General features: G+C 40.5%; 1 protein-coding gene across 1 annotated transcript; it reads left to right on the top strand.

Annotated features, from left to right (window-relative positions):
- The first annotated feature begins 253 nt into the window (after nucleotides 1-253).
- Nucleotides 254-11751, top strand: LOC108671583 (decapping nuclease DXO homolog). Its single transcript, XM_018159143.2, has 7 exons — nucleotides 254-332; nucleotides 1915-1977; nucleotides 4698-4821; nucleotides 8297-8517; nucleotides 9659-9786; nucleotides 10211-10557; nucleotides 11109-11751. Exons 2-7 carry the CDS (start codon nucleotides 1949-1951, stop codon nucleotides 11325-11327), a joined length of 1068 nt encoding a protein of 355 aa, XP_018014632.1. The 5' UTR covers nucleotides 254-332; nucleotides 1915-1948; the 3' UTR covers nucleotides 11328-11751.
- The last annotated feature ends 7047 nt before the right edge of the window (nucleotides 11752-18798 follow it).

The following is an 18798-nucleotide window of genomic DNA, read 5'->3' as shown; positions in this document are numbered from 1 at the left end:
GCAGACACATAAGCGACTGTTAACCCATTGCACTGTGCGTGTTACAAATCTTGCGTTGAATTCAGTAAAACTCATTGAAAGACAAATTAATCTTTGTTCACTCTAGTACCAGTTCAATCGGCAGCTATGAGTGATGCGTTCGGCCCTAGAACACCAAGACCTCGCGTGAGAATATGACACGCCTTTCCGGACTGCAATTTTATGCCTCAGTGAAACGCAGTGCTCCATGCATGCATCCGAACTTCCGACGAGCAAAGCTTAGGCAGTCCGTGTTCAATTGCAGTCGAGACTAGTTGCGTCATTATCGGTGCTGTGGTGCTGTAAATTTATAGGTACAGATCCACAAATTAAGTTTATTGTGTGTCTATATAGTTACTGTGTTAATTTAATTCCTAAATTTATTGTAAACATGAAATTTAAATTCATTAGATCCATAATAAAACTAGCTAACTACTTAAAATTCATGCAGCCACGTCACACGTGGTCGGCTAAAATACCTAATCGTTTCGCTCATCCTGTCGAGTCGAGAGTTCCACAGAACTTAGATTTTATTTTTTCTGGACTAATAACTTGATCAAAAGTGGCCTATTTGATAAATCTGTCGTCATTTATTTAATGATATTCTGGGCTCAATTTATCACTAGGCTGCATTTTAAACATATTTTTTGTCAGCAAAAGTAAAAAAAATTAGAACTTTTGAAAATTCATATTCATGTAGAAGTTCAGTGAGATCAACTATGACATGAGGCTCGTTTCGACGCTACAGCCTGATTAATTCTCAATTTAATATTTTAGCTAATTCAGAAATTTGTTCAGGATGCATTCTTATCATTCGCCAAACACACCAAAAACTCGCCAAACAAGGTTCCGAATTTGTCGATTGTATCCTGGGAGAAGAAAGAGGTGCTCATAATTATTAACTAAACTACGGTCAGTACGGTGATCATCTCGCCTTGCTTAGCAGTAATCACAAACTATGTCTATTGAGGAGTCCTGGAAGGAGAATATGCCAAATAATGCCGGTCACTCTTAAGCAATGATTGCAGTTATTGCACCACTTTTCATCTGCACCACATCGAACCCGGTCAAAGTCTAGTAGCTAATTCTAACTATCGTCAGTTTTGAAAAGATCCTGTAAAAGGACGTGATTTTAGATCTTCTGTGAACAAGTCACGAAAAGTACAAGAATCGGCGACATGCAGGCCACATCAGGTCGTATTTTTCAGCGCCGACATCACTAAGTTATGTTATGATGTGGCGTCGTTTCGTTAGTACATCTTCGTCCATCGGGATGCGCCTGGTGTTGGATGGAAGCTTTATGGCACAAAGTTGCCAACTCTTTTACCCTTTGGCATCAAAGCAAGCCGAGAGTATTCGTGTAAATTTTCTTATCAAATCTAAAAGCGGTCTGGCCATCTGTATGAGTGATAATTTATGACGTCATTTTACATCAATCGCCCGATCGTCGTTTATTCTACAGCCAGTACACACTACACAACGAGTCAACGACCGCTTGTTTTGTATGTGTGTCAGTGTGACTCGGTGAACGTCGAGGTTATATATGCCAAAAAAATATGCTCTCTGGGAAATTATTCCTTATTCTGATGGCTTGAGAATTTTATGCGACGCTTTTGGTTCGGATTGCGCTTGAAGTGGGAATCTACTTTAGGGAAATCGTTACATCTTTATAATAGTTTATACAGTAAAGACTATCTGAAAATTTATGTTATCAGCTCTGCTAGGCGTCTTTCAAACAAGTGCGTTTTCGTTTTGCCCGTCAATAGAATAACAAGAACCGAATGCGAAAGTAAGGCGATAACACGGTATTGAAATATTTAAACTCATATGGCGTAAAATTGACTTCGCCATTTGCAATAGTTTTAAATAAATTGAATCGCTGACTTTATGTTTCAGATAAACTTTGTGGAGCATTGATTGATCATCAGCGATGGCATCTCCGTCTGGGACTGAGAACAGGTAATATATTTACTTTAATTCGATCGAAATCGGATTGATCGTTCGAGCTCAATTTTGACATCTCATCATGTAATGACTCAAAATTTAAAAGATTTCGCGAACTCAAACTTTGTTGGACCTTTTCCACTTTCAAAAATGAATTATCTAAAATAGAAAGATTTGTGTTATTCTCTCCGTGTTGTCCATATTTGACTTTAATTTCTATTTCGGCTATTAAACCGTCTTATAGACTTCCCATAACCGCAAATGGTCTTGTTACAAAATTATGTTTTGGATAGATACTTCACGCAGAGCTTGTCTGGCTCATGCACTCTTTATTGGAGTCGCGCAATAAAAGAGAATTAGATTTGTATATGAAAATTAGTTGCATTAGAACTTTTTTTCAGAAAGTTAAAAAAACTGATATTATGCCAAACTTGATCTTGCGGAACTTCAGTTTGCTGCGAAATTTCATTCTTAAGTACTATAAGAGGCGTCTAAATTTGTCATTCTCTGTTTCGAACAGTGAATTTGTTTTAATTACAAGAAATTCATACACGATACGTAGGTATTCACACGTCTATTGACCAGCAACTTTATAAATCATGGCAAACCAATTAACATGAATAAATTCCTAACAATTAAAATCGCTCAGGTCAGTCAAATATACATACCTATAATGATTGTATGGTAAACTTCAACGATCTACATACATCACAGCAGCGCTACACTCTCACGTACGATCTCAGCGTCACTTTTCTGCTCCTGGTTATACGGCCATGATCTGTAATCCGATAGTTCTTATATTTAACGAGAACAAATTGATGTACAATAATATGTCTGCCGCAAATGCAGAATATGTCTAGCCCAAAGCGAAAGAGACCGGTCCGCTGCGTCATATTCATATTGGAATCCGCATCCAGTTTGGTACTTTACCTATCGTAGTATGATGCTTTTTGGCCCCACCGCTGTTTAACTGAATTCACCGTAAGTTTTCAAATTACTGATGCAAGAGGGCTAGATATAACTTTTATCGTGGTTAGAATGGCTACTCGAACCATGCCAAAGGTTAAATTCTAAAATCCTCTAGTCCGTGTTTTGATTGAGTTTTGATGGGTTATTTTCTAATCCTTAGAGTTGATGACGATTCGAATTAATCCAGACATTTTCTAATCCTTAGAGTTGATGACGATTCAAATTAATCCAGTTATTTTCTAATTCTTAGAGTTGATAACGATTCTAATTAATCCAGTTATTTTCTAATCGTTAAAGTTGATGACGATTCAAGTTAATCCAGTTATTTTCTAATCCTCAGAGTTGATGAAGATTCAAATTAATCCAGTTATTTTCTATTCCTTAGAGTAGATTCAAATTAATCCAGTTATTTTCTAATCCTTAGAGTTGGTGACGATTTGAATTAATCCAGTAAGCCTAAGGCTGTGTGACAGAAGGTTTATGACAGCCACTTTCTGCAGCACTTATATAATTTCAGCTGCTATGTATATATGCCACTTTCTACTGCTATATATAGACAGAAGTAAATAATGTGTAATTTCGTAGTGTCTATAGATTGCAATTAAGAGTATATTACTTGCAAAAGATGTTCCTAAACTTAACGAACCTATGAGTTCTTCTCGGATAACTTGTAAGACAAGAATGATGATGTGGAAACTCGTAACGGTATTTATTCCTACAAGTTCATGCGGCAGTCAAGCTACTGTTAATAAATGTCTTCTAGGAGATCAGAGTTTTTAATGCTTCACCTGATGAATTATTGGCTAGGTAATGTATAATTAAAGAAAAAAACGTGATTCTAGAAAATAACTCAGTTGCTGGCAAAGAGTTGTTGAAATTGACAAAGAGGTGAACGGTAGCTCCCTAACTCGCTGAGTCGTTGAAGAATCCCATTAGGAGACGTTTGAAGGGTAAAACTTCGATCCATGGATAGTCTCGGATCCTTGTATATCCGGTTAACAATATCGCTCTTTTACCCCTATCTAATCTATCCCTATGAAGTAAAGAACATTGATATTAGCCTGCTCATCGACCTGCCATTTCTTGACGTAAATTTGATATTGAACTCTTGAAGTGGTCAAAAGATCCTGCCTCCATCGGTGGTCAAATTAATTAAATGATTACCATGGGTGAATCTCTCGTTGTAATTGCTGGCCATTTGCTTAGCTCTGTTAGACGAGAATTTCAGAAACATAAACACTTCTAAAAATTTTAGTTTTTTTTTTTTTTGTTACAAAATTTATACCGTCACTTTGACTTACTGTAGCTGCATTAACAAACGTATGAGAATAAAGCTGGGTGATGTCTGAAATTATGTATGAAATGTATAGGTTTGCTTCACGTCGGAGGACATGGTTTAAGTCAACACAATCAGACCATTTATATCGTTGAAGAAATCTTGAAGCCTTTGTTGTCTACTGCGATCTTTGTATCAAAAACATCCCAGAAATTAGTGATAAATAAATTGAACAGAATGATTACTCAAATTATTCATCACCGCGCCACAAAACTACGAAGTAGACGATTTTATCATCGAAGCACTCAAAGAATAAAAAGGAAGTCCCATTCTTTATAACCACACGATCAACTGCGAATCGATGGCAATATATAGCATGGCGGGATGGTATTCTCATGAATATGTGTGGAAATGTATCAGCAGCTTGCTGATACCCTTAATTGTACGCATTAGGCTCCTAATTTACGTATCCTGCGTATTTGACGTGCAGTTCGTCCGTGCTCTTCTCCCCTACAATCATCGGGCACTATTCTATGACTGGTGAGATCCAGGATTTTGATGGAAGAAACTGCGCACAGATCGTCATAGACTGGGACGAAGCGTCCGAAAAAAAGGTAAAGTAACTTGTGAATAGAATATGGATAGTAATTAAAAATCAAAATTTCCCCTATTAACGACACGCATTTCAAGGCTCGTAATTACTCAAAACTTAGTTCGTACTTCAAGGTATAATGGTATAGTATAGCGTTGCCATTGGGAAGATGAAATAAAAAGTGTCAGAGGTTGCTAGAATTCTGCTGCTACCGCAACATGTGCGTGACGAACCCGTTTTTAGAGAACAAGCTGTGCCACAATGCATTCTGGATACATCCGAGATCAAAGCACTGGCGCCAGCTGGACTTGATTATCACACCAGGCGACTCTGAACAGCGTGCGCAACACAAGAGTGTACCACAGCGCTGACCGCTGCAGTGACCATTCATTGGTAATATCGAACATCAAAATTCGACCAAAGGTATTACACACCATCAAGAGGAAGTGCCCGCCAAGAATTGATGCCATCAAGGCTTCCTGTCCCACAAGAAACCAAATTCTAGTCGAGCATCTTGCCGACTTGCTCGCTGGCGAATGTATGGGCACAGCGTTCAGTCGATGGGTGGCGCTCACTACGGAGCGCCATCTACGACTGCTCTCATGGCATACGGCTCAAAGGAGCGCAAAAGTGCTGACTGGTTTGAGGCCAACATCGGTGAGTTGGAACCAGTCATCGACAGGAAAAGTAGAGCGATGCTTCGGTATAAAAGTGACTCAAGTCAGCGGAACTACGAACGGCTCGAAAACAGGCCCAACAAATGGTTCGCCGCTGCGCAAACAGCTACTGGCTGCAACTGTCAGACAGCATCCAGCAGACCTCAGACTCTGGCAATGTTAGGGGGATGTTTGAGGGGATCAAGCGAGCGACTGGGAGACGAGTGGCAAAAGCGGTACTACTGAGGTCTAGGTCGGGTGAGCCCATTTTCAGCAAGTCTAAGCAGATGGGTAGAACACCATCTCGACCTTTACTCTAATGCTAACAGCGTCTCACAGGAAGCGCTGGACGCTACTGAGGACTTGCCTGCCATCGAAGCTCTGGATGCTGAACCCTCGGTGCAAGAGTTAAACAAAGCCATCGACGAACTTTCCTGTGGGAGGGCTGCTGGAGAGGATGGGAAACCCTTAGAGCCCCCTTCACGAGCTCTTATGTCTTTGCTGGAGAGAAGGCCAGGTACCGCAAGACATGCACGACACAAAGATTGTCTCTTTGTGCAAAAATAAAGGCGACCGAAGCTATTGCAACAACTACAGAGGGATATCGCTACTCAGCACTGGGGGCAAGGTCTTCGCCCGTGTAGTGCTCGGTCACCTACAAGCCCTTGCTGATCGTGTATACTCGAAAGTATAGGGTGGTTCCAGGGACCAGAGGTCCACAGCAGACATGATTTTTTCCTTCCGCCAGCTGCGGGGTAAATGTCGAAAGCAACGGAGACCTTTGTACATTGCGTTCATCGACCTGACAGAGGCGTTTAATTCTAGTCAGCTGTAGAGGTCTGTTCTTGTTGCTGGGAAAGATAGGTTGCCCCCCCCCCCCCCTGGTCTTCTCAGCATCAACTCCTCCTTCCACGTCGACATGCAAGGCGTAGTAAGCTACGATGGCAATACGTCAGAGCCCTTTAGTATCAAAAGCGGGGTTAGGCAGGGTTGTGTCTTGGCCCCTACTCCCTTCGGCATCTTCTTTTCACTGTTGCTCAAGATTGCGTTTAGGGACTCCACTCCACACACATTCATCTACATACCAAAAGCGATGACAAAATTTTCAATTTGGCTCGTCTGAGAGCAAAGACAAAGGTCCACACTGTTCTCATCAGTGAGTTGCTTTTTGCTAATGATGCAGCTCTCTCTTCCCATACCGAAGAGGATCTTCAAAGGCCGATGGACTGCTTTGCCAACGCTTGCAGGGAGTTCAGCCTGTCTATCAGCATCAGGAAAACCAACGTCAAGGGTCAGGACGTATTGGCGCCCCCATCTATCACTCACCTATGACGATTAACAACTCTGAGTCACCGAGCATTTCACCAACCTGGGCTCCCCATCAGCAACAACATGTCCCTCGACAGCGAGATTGTCCAGAGGATTGCCAAAGCGTCTGGTGTGATGGCCAGACTGAACGAACGGGTGTGGTCAAACAAGCAGGTGACGCTTCACACTAAGATTAAAGTGTACCACGCATGCGTCCTTAGTGCCCGTATTTACGGCGGCGAATCCTGGACGACGTACGCTAAACAGGAAATTCACCTAGAGTGCTTCCACCTTCGCTGCCTCCGCCGCATCCTTCACATCACATGCGAAGACAAGGTCGCAAACACACGAGCATCGCATGCGGGACGGTCGCATTCCCAAGGACCTGCTCTATGGAGAACTAGCCCCAGGCGCGCGCCCGACCGGCCGCCCAGCACTGCGTTTCGAAGATGTCTGCAAGTGCAGCCTCAAAACAGCAAATATCGACCCCCAAACCTGGGAGCAGCTTGCAGACAACCGACGCGGTTGGCGACGGGCTGTTTGGGAGGGTGTCCGGAGGGGCGATGAGCTACGCAATCGGAGGCTTGAAAACAAGTGTCGTCTCCGGAAAGCTAGACAGCAGGCACAGAACATATTCGCACCATCAGGCTTCATCTTCGAGAACTGCGAAACTGCCATGCCTGAATCGGCATGACAAGCCTTTCGAAGCGCTGCCAACAGCTACTGTAGTTGTGCGGTGACAGACGTGGCGCAACCATCATCTTTCGAATGGACATATGCCAATGACTAAATTAATAGTGGTGACAGCTTGCATTAGCCGTTTGACCTGTAGCCGATTCTTAATATTGCAGAATATTCACAGCCTTTTGCGGTCTAGTACACGTAACTTATAGCTTCAATTTCTCTGTAACTTACCGCTTGGCCTCCTCGGCAATTTGACCAGAACTATCGCTGATAGCTGGGATCGAACCCATATAATATACAGTATATATAGCTCACTGCCCAGTCTTGGTACTTTTAATTGTCACCATAATTCATCTGCAAATGAATTGCTTTGGCTATAGATAAGAGGTATAAGGTTTAACATCGTCAATAATATCTCTATATAATATCGTTCATAACATCTCTACATAACTTCGTTCATGATATATCTGCAAAGCCCATGTCATAAATTTACTTCACTCTAAAAAATTTATTGAAAATAATTTTTAGATTTTGACGAGATATCATCAAAACATCGAAAGAAGTATCAGAAAAGGGTCTAATGATATTCTGATATTTCTCGACTGCTCTCACTATAATTTCCAGTTTATATGCATGACCATGATAATCGGAGAGTAGAGAAGCATGCTTGCGTACGATAAAAACATCGGTACGTGAAACCTAATTTGCATAAAAAAAGCTCTGGCTACAATGGCACTCCAAATTTGAACATCAACTTGATGGAAGTCATGAGTGCATAAGCATCCATATATAGGTCAAGTCCCATTACAAAATTATGAAAATGTTTTAATTCACATTTTCCCTAATTAGTTGAAGACACCAATGGACCTGAACATGGCAATGGATAAGGTGCAGCGTAAGAATATGAAGAATCATTTCAATGACAGACTGAAGAAACTGCAGCAATGGATCTTGGAGCACCCGGAGTGCATGAATGCAAAGCCTAACTTCGTGACGAGCCGCCGCGTGATGCGACGACTTCTTACTTCCATTTACCCGCAGGAAGAACACCTTGTACTGCATGCCACTAAGTGAGTACCAATTGTACTGTATGCCACCAAGTGAGTACCAATTGCACTGCATGCCACCAAGTGAGTACCAATTGCACTGCATGCCACCAAGACTAATCGGTTTACTAGAGCGGAGATTGGAAAATAACGGTTGCATGTAAGCGGAGTTCAACATAGGAAGTTAGTATAGAATGAGATGAAGCCGTGAATGAACCACTCTTTCGATTGTTTCAAAGGTTCTTTTAGGGAGGTCCCTCCTGGACGCATGAACGAAAGGCCAGATTTTTATTTTATTGACCTCTGTTTCTGTAATATTCAGGATTGTTTTATAGAGACTAAGCCAAGCAGACCACTGTAGGCACAAGACAAATTCTGTATTTTAAGAATTTATTTTGCATATTGTCCATCTCACGGATCGCAAGGAACGGTAATTGGGAAGATATGGAATAAGTAGGTAAAGAAACAGCTGCCCTGTTAACACTAACTTCTCTAAAAACCCAGGCAACCCAACTCTGTCATTTTCAGTCGCTTGACTAATCTCTTTGCATTAAAACCCTATTGCGGTCAAATGGCCACGCGGAATCTCCTCCCACAAAGACTCATCACATCCCCCGCTTAGAGCTTGAGACTACGTCGTGTCCATGCATCTGCCAAATTATCAATCATCTGCCCATTGCTACAAACGAAGCATCACCTCTAGCTATTCTCAATAATTAAATAATCCGCATGAAAAGTTGTTGCTCAGATATCAAAATTGATACTATTTTCACATTTTTCAGAATGAAAAGAAGAAGAAAAATTTCTTCGTTCAATATAAATAACTCGATAAATACGACGATAATATTAGAATATATTAGAGTTGGATAATTCCCTGTCGTAATTAGATATTGAAGTTTACTCGCATCCAAATAACTTGAGCGTATAATCTTCAACTAAGACATACTTTTTTTTATTATCAAAAATGCCCTGAGTGAGTGTTTTCTAGAATTGTTTATGTAACAGCTTGATATATTTTAATTTGATAGATTCAATATAGTGGGGTCCATTATATTCGATCACACAGGTTATTCTTTGTCTATTTTAGCTGGTAGTCAGTTGAAGGAATAGTATTCATTTTTAGCTTGATCATAAAATTTTCAAAATTGAACTTATTGCATTACAGGATTGGCGAGACAATTTTTCTGATCCGTGTGCCCTCCAAGAAGGAGATGCAAGAACAAGAGAACGCCAGCGAAGAACAGCAGAAGAACAGTTCCTATGGTTTCAAGTTCGAGCAATTCATGACGTACGGTAAGATGTGATTTGGCTGTATGAGAAGTACACAATTTTTTCTGAAATAACATGGCTCAAGTTGCACCTCATGTGACAGGTTTGATCAATGGAATGACGACCAAAAGGACTGAGTTGAACTGAATTGCTTTGGGGGCTTAGCCGTAGATCACAAATTTTATTTTTACTCTTCAATTCGCCCATGAGTAAACCTTCAGCGGCAGTATAAAATAGCTATCACCAGTATATAGTAAGCTACCTTTCAGAGTAAAAACCGTCGACTGCGCTTGAGGTATGCTACCATAATGTATTATACCTTATCACGCCGCACCGTTTTCATATAACGAGTTAAAAACTCTAAATATTTCTTTATTCTCACATCTTTTACGATTGAACCATGCGTACTTGACCAGAACACAAAATGAGAATATAACGTTTTATTCAGGCGCAGATCCTTCCACTGGAAACGACGAGAATAAATCGTACTATGTCATCGTCCAAGCCGAACTGGCAAACCACACCCTTTTGTACGAAGCTGAGGCAGACGGGGTGATCAAGGAGTTCTACAAAGTCGATCGGCTCCCCAACTTATCCAAGTTGATCGAGCTCAAAACGGGCATGCTGAAGTTCGATGCCATGGAACAATCTCTGAATCCGTACAAAATGCGCGACACGTGGGCGCAGTGCTGGCCGGTGGGCATCCAGCGTGTGGTTTGCGGTTTCCGGGATGGCAGCGGCGTCGTGAGGCGCATACGCTCCTTCCGCGTGAAGGATCTGCCTGATTTGCAGAAGGTGAGAACATTTTTTGTGAGGTCTGTTGTTATTGTCAGGTAAGAACCGCGTTTTCCAGGGAAAACCTTACTCAACGGTTTCTGCATCGTAATGATTCATTGTAATTTTTATGTCTTTGATGAATAATGTGACTCGAAATCTTCTGGGCCAAAATGTGGCGCTATTTCATTCACAAAAAAAAACTTCTAGAAACACGCAGCTGTGAAGTTGCTAGGCGAACGTGTTCGTCGCAACTGCGTGTTCATGGAAGTTTTTCGCTATCATTTAATTGCATCCTTTAGCCAGAAGTGAAAGTGTTTGCTGTTTGGAATATAAAGCTTGAGAAACTCTATTATCATGTACCCTTGTACCAGCTAGGAGCCATTTACACCTCAGGTAGCTACGAACACGTAACTGTCAATCAAGCACGACTGGGAATAGTCATGACCTGAAAGAGCCACAAATCAATGTGTACATGGGAATGATCTACTGAGCTCTGATTGTTCCAAGTAAAGTTTAGTCCCATAACATTTCTAATTCGATCCTCTCACGCCATGCACGTGTCTTTTCAGAAGTTCAAAAATAAAATTGATTTCTCACCGGACAAGATGGAAAATAGTCTGAGCGAATTCCTGCAATGGGCCAAAACCGAAGTCAAAGACGACGAGGCGGTCTATGAGCTCACTGTGAAGCAGCCGCAGCCTGGAGAAGACCGCTTCCACTGTAGCCGCTTGTCGCCTGCCTCTCTGTTGCTCTTGCCTGACTTCGTGAAGGAGATGCGTTGCAAGTGACGAGACATCAGTACGGATGTGATGCAGCAAAAATTCTATATTTGACCAAAAAAATAATATCTCTACTCACTAAGCAATATGATGTCGATTATGCAAACCGCATCCACTTCTATAATAAATAAATAGCCAAATAAATACTGATATTTGGTTATGTGGTATTTATACATAATGCTGTAATAATTTACTAATAAATTCACCTAACTTTCCGGAAGTAGATAAATATGATTACAAACATTCTTCTTCATTCTTCATTCATATCATGAGTGAGGTTTACGGCTGAAATATCCAGTGTCAATCCTTATTGACACTGGATAGAAAACATTGTTCAAAAAAGCTCTTTCTGTCCGCACCTAAATTTTGCTTCTGTCGCATGTTGATTTCATCAATCAATCTACTATTTTTAGAAAATATATTGTGAAAAGGACTTTCTTGTTGCCTAGTCCTTTGAGAACGTTTAGCGAACTATTCAAAGACGCGCCATCATAGCAGGATAAAAAACGAGTGTTCCATGATGTACGGTTTCTAGAAAGAAAATAACAAATATACATAAGATAATTATACAAGAAAAAATGATATGCTAATTACATGAAATAATATATGAACCAAGATAAGACAATAATTAAACAGGATAATCAATAATTCACGAAAACAAACGATAAATCAAACGAACCGAATAGCTTGGTTCCCCTGGTAGTGCAGGCATCCGTAATCAAGGGCTAACAATGAGTGCTGTGACGCTTGTGAAATCAACTGCGTCGAGTAGGCTAATTCTACTGCTACAAGTTTCAGAAAAAGGGAAAATGACGGCTACATATTGTAATTTGTTATATGCACCTGGCGTTCAAGTTTTATTTACGGCTATTTTCGCTTTATTTAGATGAAGAAAAATTTTGAATTGTAGAGTGCCTTCACCTATAATTATCGCGTATGAATTTATACAGAGGGTTCTCTACCTGTGACAAATTTCATTCTCGTATTACAGAATATAAGTGACGAATTTCAGCCGAGCTGGAATGTTAACTGTAGTCTAATTTACCATATTCGGTATAGAAATAAAGAAATATTTAAAAACATCAGGTAACATTCAGGAGAATTAATCCAAATTTACAGAATTTCAGAAACTCTCGCATGGTTAGTGGCTATTACTGGAAATAAGCCTTCGCTATCACTAATTTTTTTGCAACATAGATTGGCTCTGTGCTATGAATGATCGATCGAACTTTGCACACGCGAATCCTGGTTATTGTGCGAGCGTAGCCTTTACATTAAATGACTGCAATGATTCAAATTTTTGCATAATAGTGTTGACAAGGAAGCTGCCCATGCAGTCGAGGCGCTACAGGTTTGCATGAAACATTCGTTTTGTTCAAATTCCTAGCAGATACCCAAACCTTTCTGTAATCCACTACCTTACATACTACTTTATCCATACTACTTTATCCAACCTGCCGAGATTCCTTCCGTGGTAGACTTCCAAAATCCTTATTAATAATGAAAGATCAATATGGAACAAAAATATACTGAAAATTATTAAGCGGATCATACACGAGTTCAAATAGCTGGACGAAATTTTTTAAAAGTAAGTTGACGAGAATGTCTAGGGTAGACTAAGGTATGAATTCGCTGAAATATTTTATGACTTCACCTACAGATTTTCCAGTTGCACAAACATTATTGTACTTTTTAGTCAAATTGCAGTCTATTTGAATATAACCTTCCTACTAAAAATTTTCTTCACAAACTCATCATTCCCAAAAATTAATCAAAATGATCTACTTTAGGGGTCCTAATCCATCAAATTATCTCCAATATTGTACAGAATTTAAATGCACAGAACGATTCTTTGCTTCAACCCGCTCATCAGCTAAAGATATAATTTAATATTGACGAATATTATGAATCTTTTCAAGATTATGCCTGAAAAGGTCATGATATAAAATGCTTTCTAATATCTCAGTGCAGTCTACAGGCATAGCGAGTTCAGCAGATGATAGTTGTTGTTCACGGTTCTTTGACGGGAGAAATGATTTATTAATCTACTCTCTAATAAAAGCCTATCAAAGTAAATGCCATATCCATGTGGTTTTCTTTCATAAGTTGAATGTAGTTTTACCTCTAATGTGAACTTTGTATCATTAAAATGCGCTATCTCATGTTTGATTAAGAGCACCATGTATTTATAAAAATGTGCATGGAGACTCTAAAAATGTGTTAAGCCATTATTAAATTATAAATTTAAGAGAAACGCATATCGAAAATTTATATTTGTTTATTTAATTATTCCTTCTTGAAACCTTATGATACCAGTAATGATGGAAAGTGGAGTCTCAGCTCATTGAGTCTACGTAACCAAATTGGTATATTTAGACCAAATCCCTTCATGAAGACATGTTTGATAACAAATTATGCCCTTTATGGTCAAAATCTCCGTAGAGTTATCTTATTCATATTACACATAAATTTAAAAACATCGTAATTTCAGTAAGCTGATAAAGTTTATAAATAAGGACGTCTTGCAAGACCAAGTACTTACTTTACACTCATTTTATCCTCGTGTTACTCCCATTGAATGCGTGTAATTAAAATCGAGATTGCCGAAATTAAATATGCATCGGGCACATTAGTGAGCTGAATGTTATGAACGTCTCATATCATGAAACTTTATCCCAAACATCCAATAAATATGAGGTCAGGCCAGGAAGCGCGTAGTCAACACTCAATAATGCACGCCTCCGAGCCCATTAAATGTGAATAACGTGCCCAGTGAAGCCTTTATGGAAGCGAGTGTATGTTCGGCAGCTCATACTCCTCAGGGCGGTGGCCTTAGGAGTGCCTTGGCCAGCAGTGTACCGACAATCTTACTTATAAACTCTCGGATATAACCTCGGCTATGTAATTTGACTCTTGGAATCATAATAAACCATATATAAGGAGTTTACTATTACGAAAATGTCAACGGAATCGAGACTCGGGATTCACTTGACAGTTTTCAGTTTTGTTTTCCCCCTCGTCTTCTTATGGCCTTTTGTAACGTCCAATTCAAATGTTTTGTCCAGCGTCTCACTGCCCGGGTCTGCTCAAGGAACTTTGGTGCTGCAAGAACTGCTCGACGGTCCTCTCAAAGGCTACGATCTCTTCATCTTTGATGACACTCATTCTTCTAACGTCTATTGGAACGAAGTGCAAACTTTGGACTCTGCTGTTATACAAACTTCTGCAGACGAGTTCGATTCCACGAAGTTTCCGTTAAAGACTTACTCCGGGAAGAACTTTTCCGTCATTTGGCTCATTGATTCAAACGATTTTAAAATTGACAAGCTAATAGAGAAGCCATCTCTGTGGTGTCCACAAAAACTCGTAGTATTGAGCCTGAGCGCTGACGTAGAATTATCTAAACTCATTGATACCAAAGCAATACAATGTTCGAAATTTGCAGTTATTATTACACCGAGTAAAACTTTTGAGACAATCTTGGTTTATACGACTTTTCCCCTACAAAGAAATTCCCTCAGACTGCTCGGACGATGGACAGTGCAAAGCTTTGAGAAAGAAGAGTCATTATTCATTGATCGTTTTGCAACATTTTCTGGAAGCGTTCTGCAACTCGCATCCTGGTGCGATGATTATCCTCAGCTTTACGCTCTGCCTTACCCTCACAATGACACATGCGTAGGTTCTAACATAGACGCTTTGGATATCGTGAGTTCTCATTTGAATTTTACTTATAATTTGGAAATGGAACCTTTTGATTGTTTGTGGGGATCAATTGAAAACGGAACGTGGACTGGAATGTTGGCCGAAATAGCCTATCATGGAAAAAATATTACAATCAATTACTTCACGATAGTCCTTGATCGATACATTGCATTTGATTCGACGTATCCGCATCAGGCCGAAGCGTTTGCGTTCATGGCCCGTCTTCCCAAGCCTCTGCCGAAGTGGAAGTCCGTCCTTTACCCCTACGCTCGAGTTACGTGGATCAGCATCGGTGTTGTAACCCTGCTGGTCGCTGTGATGTTCCCGATCCTAACTCGCATAGACGTTGGGGATGATTCTTCAGAACTTCAGATCAGTAAAGCGTTGCTTCTGGTAAGAATCAGTACACGCTCTGACATAAAATTAATCCAATTTTCAAGTTTCGGTGTGAAAGGAGAGGTCTATTTTCAGACGAATTTCTCGATTTTCCTTGTGAGAGTCTCACAGTACAACGCCACACATACGACTTTAAATTATTCGATTTCAATTTCAAATCAAATTTGTTTCAAATTAGTAGTCTGGCTTAAAGTCGGTTTACACTACTCTCATTCGTGTATATTTAAATTTTAGTTACGTGTGGGATTCGCAGAAGTTTTTACCTTAACACGTTATCTATAGCTAGAAGACGAGAGAGCAGATATAAGTCGCTCGTTAGCACGTTGTTGAGTACGAATAACACCAAAAATTATAGCAAAAACACAAAAGCTTGCGATATTACACCAAGACTAAAACCTTTACCAATATTTACCACAATATTTTTTCGAGCAGTAGTCGCAGGATGACTAATTTATTCAGCCTGGGAGCAGGGCACCGATTTTGAAATAATGATTTGATTAGTTATGCAGAAACAAAACTTTGCATCATTCCAGATATTTGGGCGGTTATTTTTCAATGCATTTACTAATTAACATTCAAGATGAGAATAACCAAATTGAATTTTTACGTTCCGAATATTAAATTGACTGCGTGTAGGTGATACCAAATACAATATGCACTTAAAAATGAAATAATGGTTTTAGTCTTAAGTGTGTGCAACCTTAATAATGTTGATCTTATCTATGACAGGTCGCAGGTGCTCTGGTGGCACAATCCATGAATTTGTCCACATTTGGAGTGGGCGAGTGGCGGCGAGTGTGGATGGCAGTCTGGTACATGGGGTGCGTTGTTTTCATCGCGGCGTACAACGGAAACCTCATTGCGTTCCTCACAGTCCCGCTCTACCCCGTCAGGATCGAGACCATTAAGCAGCTCGCTGAGTCACCACTGAGGTACGCGTAAAAATACTGGGAGAGCAAGACACGATATTTTATCACAATTTTTGTAGTGCATATATTTATAATATTTTAGCCCTATTTGGGTCGCATCCATGACAAAATTTAGATGCGCCGGCGACCCTGCATTAGGCTGCATATGACTCGGGGAGATGAGCGCAGCCGTGGGTAACAAAATTGACTCGTAAACAGGCCCTGGGCCCAACGCCAACCATCAGCATGCAATAGCTGCACACAACCTCAGATCAATGAGCTGTGGGTAACTCCGGCTAACAGTAAATCCGATTTGCAAAAAACAGCCACTACTTCACAGCGCCGGAGCACAACTGGCCGGAGAGCAACAGGCCCTACCGCAACAGGCGGCAAAGGTTAGGTTAGGTTACGTTAGGAGTAGCTGTTGCAGTAGGGCCTGTTGCGCTCCGGCCAGTTGTGCTCCGGTGTGAACCAGTGCCTGTGACTGAACGGCGCTGTTGTGGTGGGCGCTATATGTGTCGAAAGCCGTGAAGATGCCCGGCTGCGTTACGCTCGGGAAGGTATATGAATCGCACTGTGGACTTGGGCTATGCTGACCTCTAGCTATCCACCCCTCGGGGAGCACGTAAATCAGCTTCGCTATGTCCACTTCGGCTCATGGTTCGAAGGACAGCCTCTGGGCAGCTTGCTAACTCGGTATGACCCGGCTCGGCTAACCCTTGTCATACTATCATACTCTCGGGTGGCTGTGAAGTCGGAAAGGCGGTTCTGACCAGAAACTGAGTTCGATCGGGTGGCCAAGCAGACACAGTTTAACTTTGCGCCGTGTGTAGTGACAATTCGGCCGGAGTATATAGGCGGTCCCCGAATTTTGTTAGTGATAAGAATCAAAGATTGATGAAAGCTAAATTGTTCAATCGTTCACAAACGCTTGCGAGATATGAGGGAAAAGTGTTTTTTTTTCACGCATTTTTATGCGACTTTTCGTGTAATGAAAAGTTCAAAAATCTTGAGCGCATATCCGATCTTGTACATGATATTATTCTGGCCGTGTTCAATTCAGTCATTAATACCTTAACCATGTTTCAAATAAGGAATTATCATGTTTGAAGATCCACGTAACGTTCATTTTTTTAATCACAGATTTTCCCAGGCAGGCCTGCACCTTGTTGATTAGACGTATCCGTACAAGGCCGTATACATCAGAGATCAATTTCTTCTACTTTTGTATGCGTTCTGGTTCCTATAAGTTTAAGGAACTGAACGTGCAGCCAGTAAGCTGCGGAGCATGCACAAAAATCAAGTTGATATCATTCATTGATTATTTTCAAGTACGAAGTTAGCCTGTTAATAAAACTAATATAATACTGAGAGTATAATATCGACACTTTCTAGAGTCACCATGATGGACTACGGAGAATTCGTCCCTGAGGCTCTGCAGGCTTCCACTGACAACGCATTGCGCAGGATCGGGAACAAGCTTGACCTCTTCCCACAAGGTCAGTGGCGCTGATTATGTTTATATAACAAGAAAACTGTTAAACCGTTTGTCTGCTGACGATAATTGCTCGTACCAGGGTTATATAGGTACTAGTAACATTGCAGAATCGTTGATGTAATGTATTGTATATCTACTCGCCTTTTGTTACAGACGGTAACTTTAGTTATTAGGTCCTCATTTACGAAATTTTACGACAAATAACCCTCTGTTTACAAGCAGTAACTTCAGTTATTATTCCTTCAAATTAGTTCAGAATTGAAGAAGAAGAATTTATTGTTGGACCTATTGCAGTTAAATAACTGCAATACCAATGGCACATAGACCATTTTGAGCTCTGTTTGCACGAGTCACTCGAAGTATAATTGAGGCGCATTAAGTGAAGCGAATTTAATTTTGATTTGCAATTTTTACAATGTTTCTTTTCATTCAGAAGCGACGGTGAGATTTAGTTCTCGGCAAAAATACGCAGACTGTATTATTTTAGATTCAACGATTATAGTAGTAGCCGCTTGAGTCTTTTCTTAAATAAAATTACGTTTTCTGTGTATATGTGTATTAATTCCCTCTAATAATAAAACAATTCAATTTATTAAACTGAATATACAACAGAAAAAAGTAACATATATATGGAATCATTTGAGTTATGACGTAGGCGAAAAAGAATAATTTATTTAAATATTTGCCAGTTTAAAAAGTACACTAAGTATGACACTATGGCCCGTATGCTAAATAGGGCACTAGCACTACGAAGTAGCACTACGCACTACAAGCCGTAGTGCCTACTATAGTGCGACATGGAACACCACGGTTGGCATGCTAAATAGGGCACTAGCACTACGAAGTAGCACTACGCACTACAAGCCGTAGTGCCTACTATCCCTAGTAACAATTGTACAATGGGCCCATGAGGGGCCCATGTGACAATGTGGAAATGAGGTGGCATCACGGGTTCAACATATGGGGCCCACAT

This window comes from Hyalella azteca, unplaced genomic scaffold (genome assembly GCF_000764305.2).
Source record: "Hyalella azteca isolate HAZT.00-mixed unplaced genomic scaffold, Hazt_2.0.2 contig283, whole genome shotgun sequence".
In the NCBI taxonomy this organism is placed as follows: Eukaryota; Metazoa; Arthropoda; class Malacostraca; order Amphipoda; family Hyalellidae; genus Hyalella; species Hyalella azteca.
Note: the sequence above shows the minus strand (reverse complement) of the source record. Positions and strands in the feature narration are given on the sequence as shown.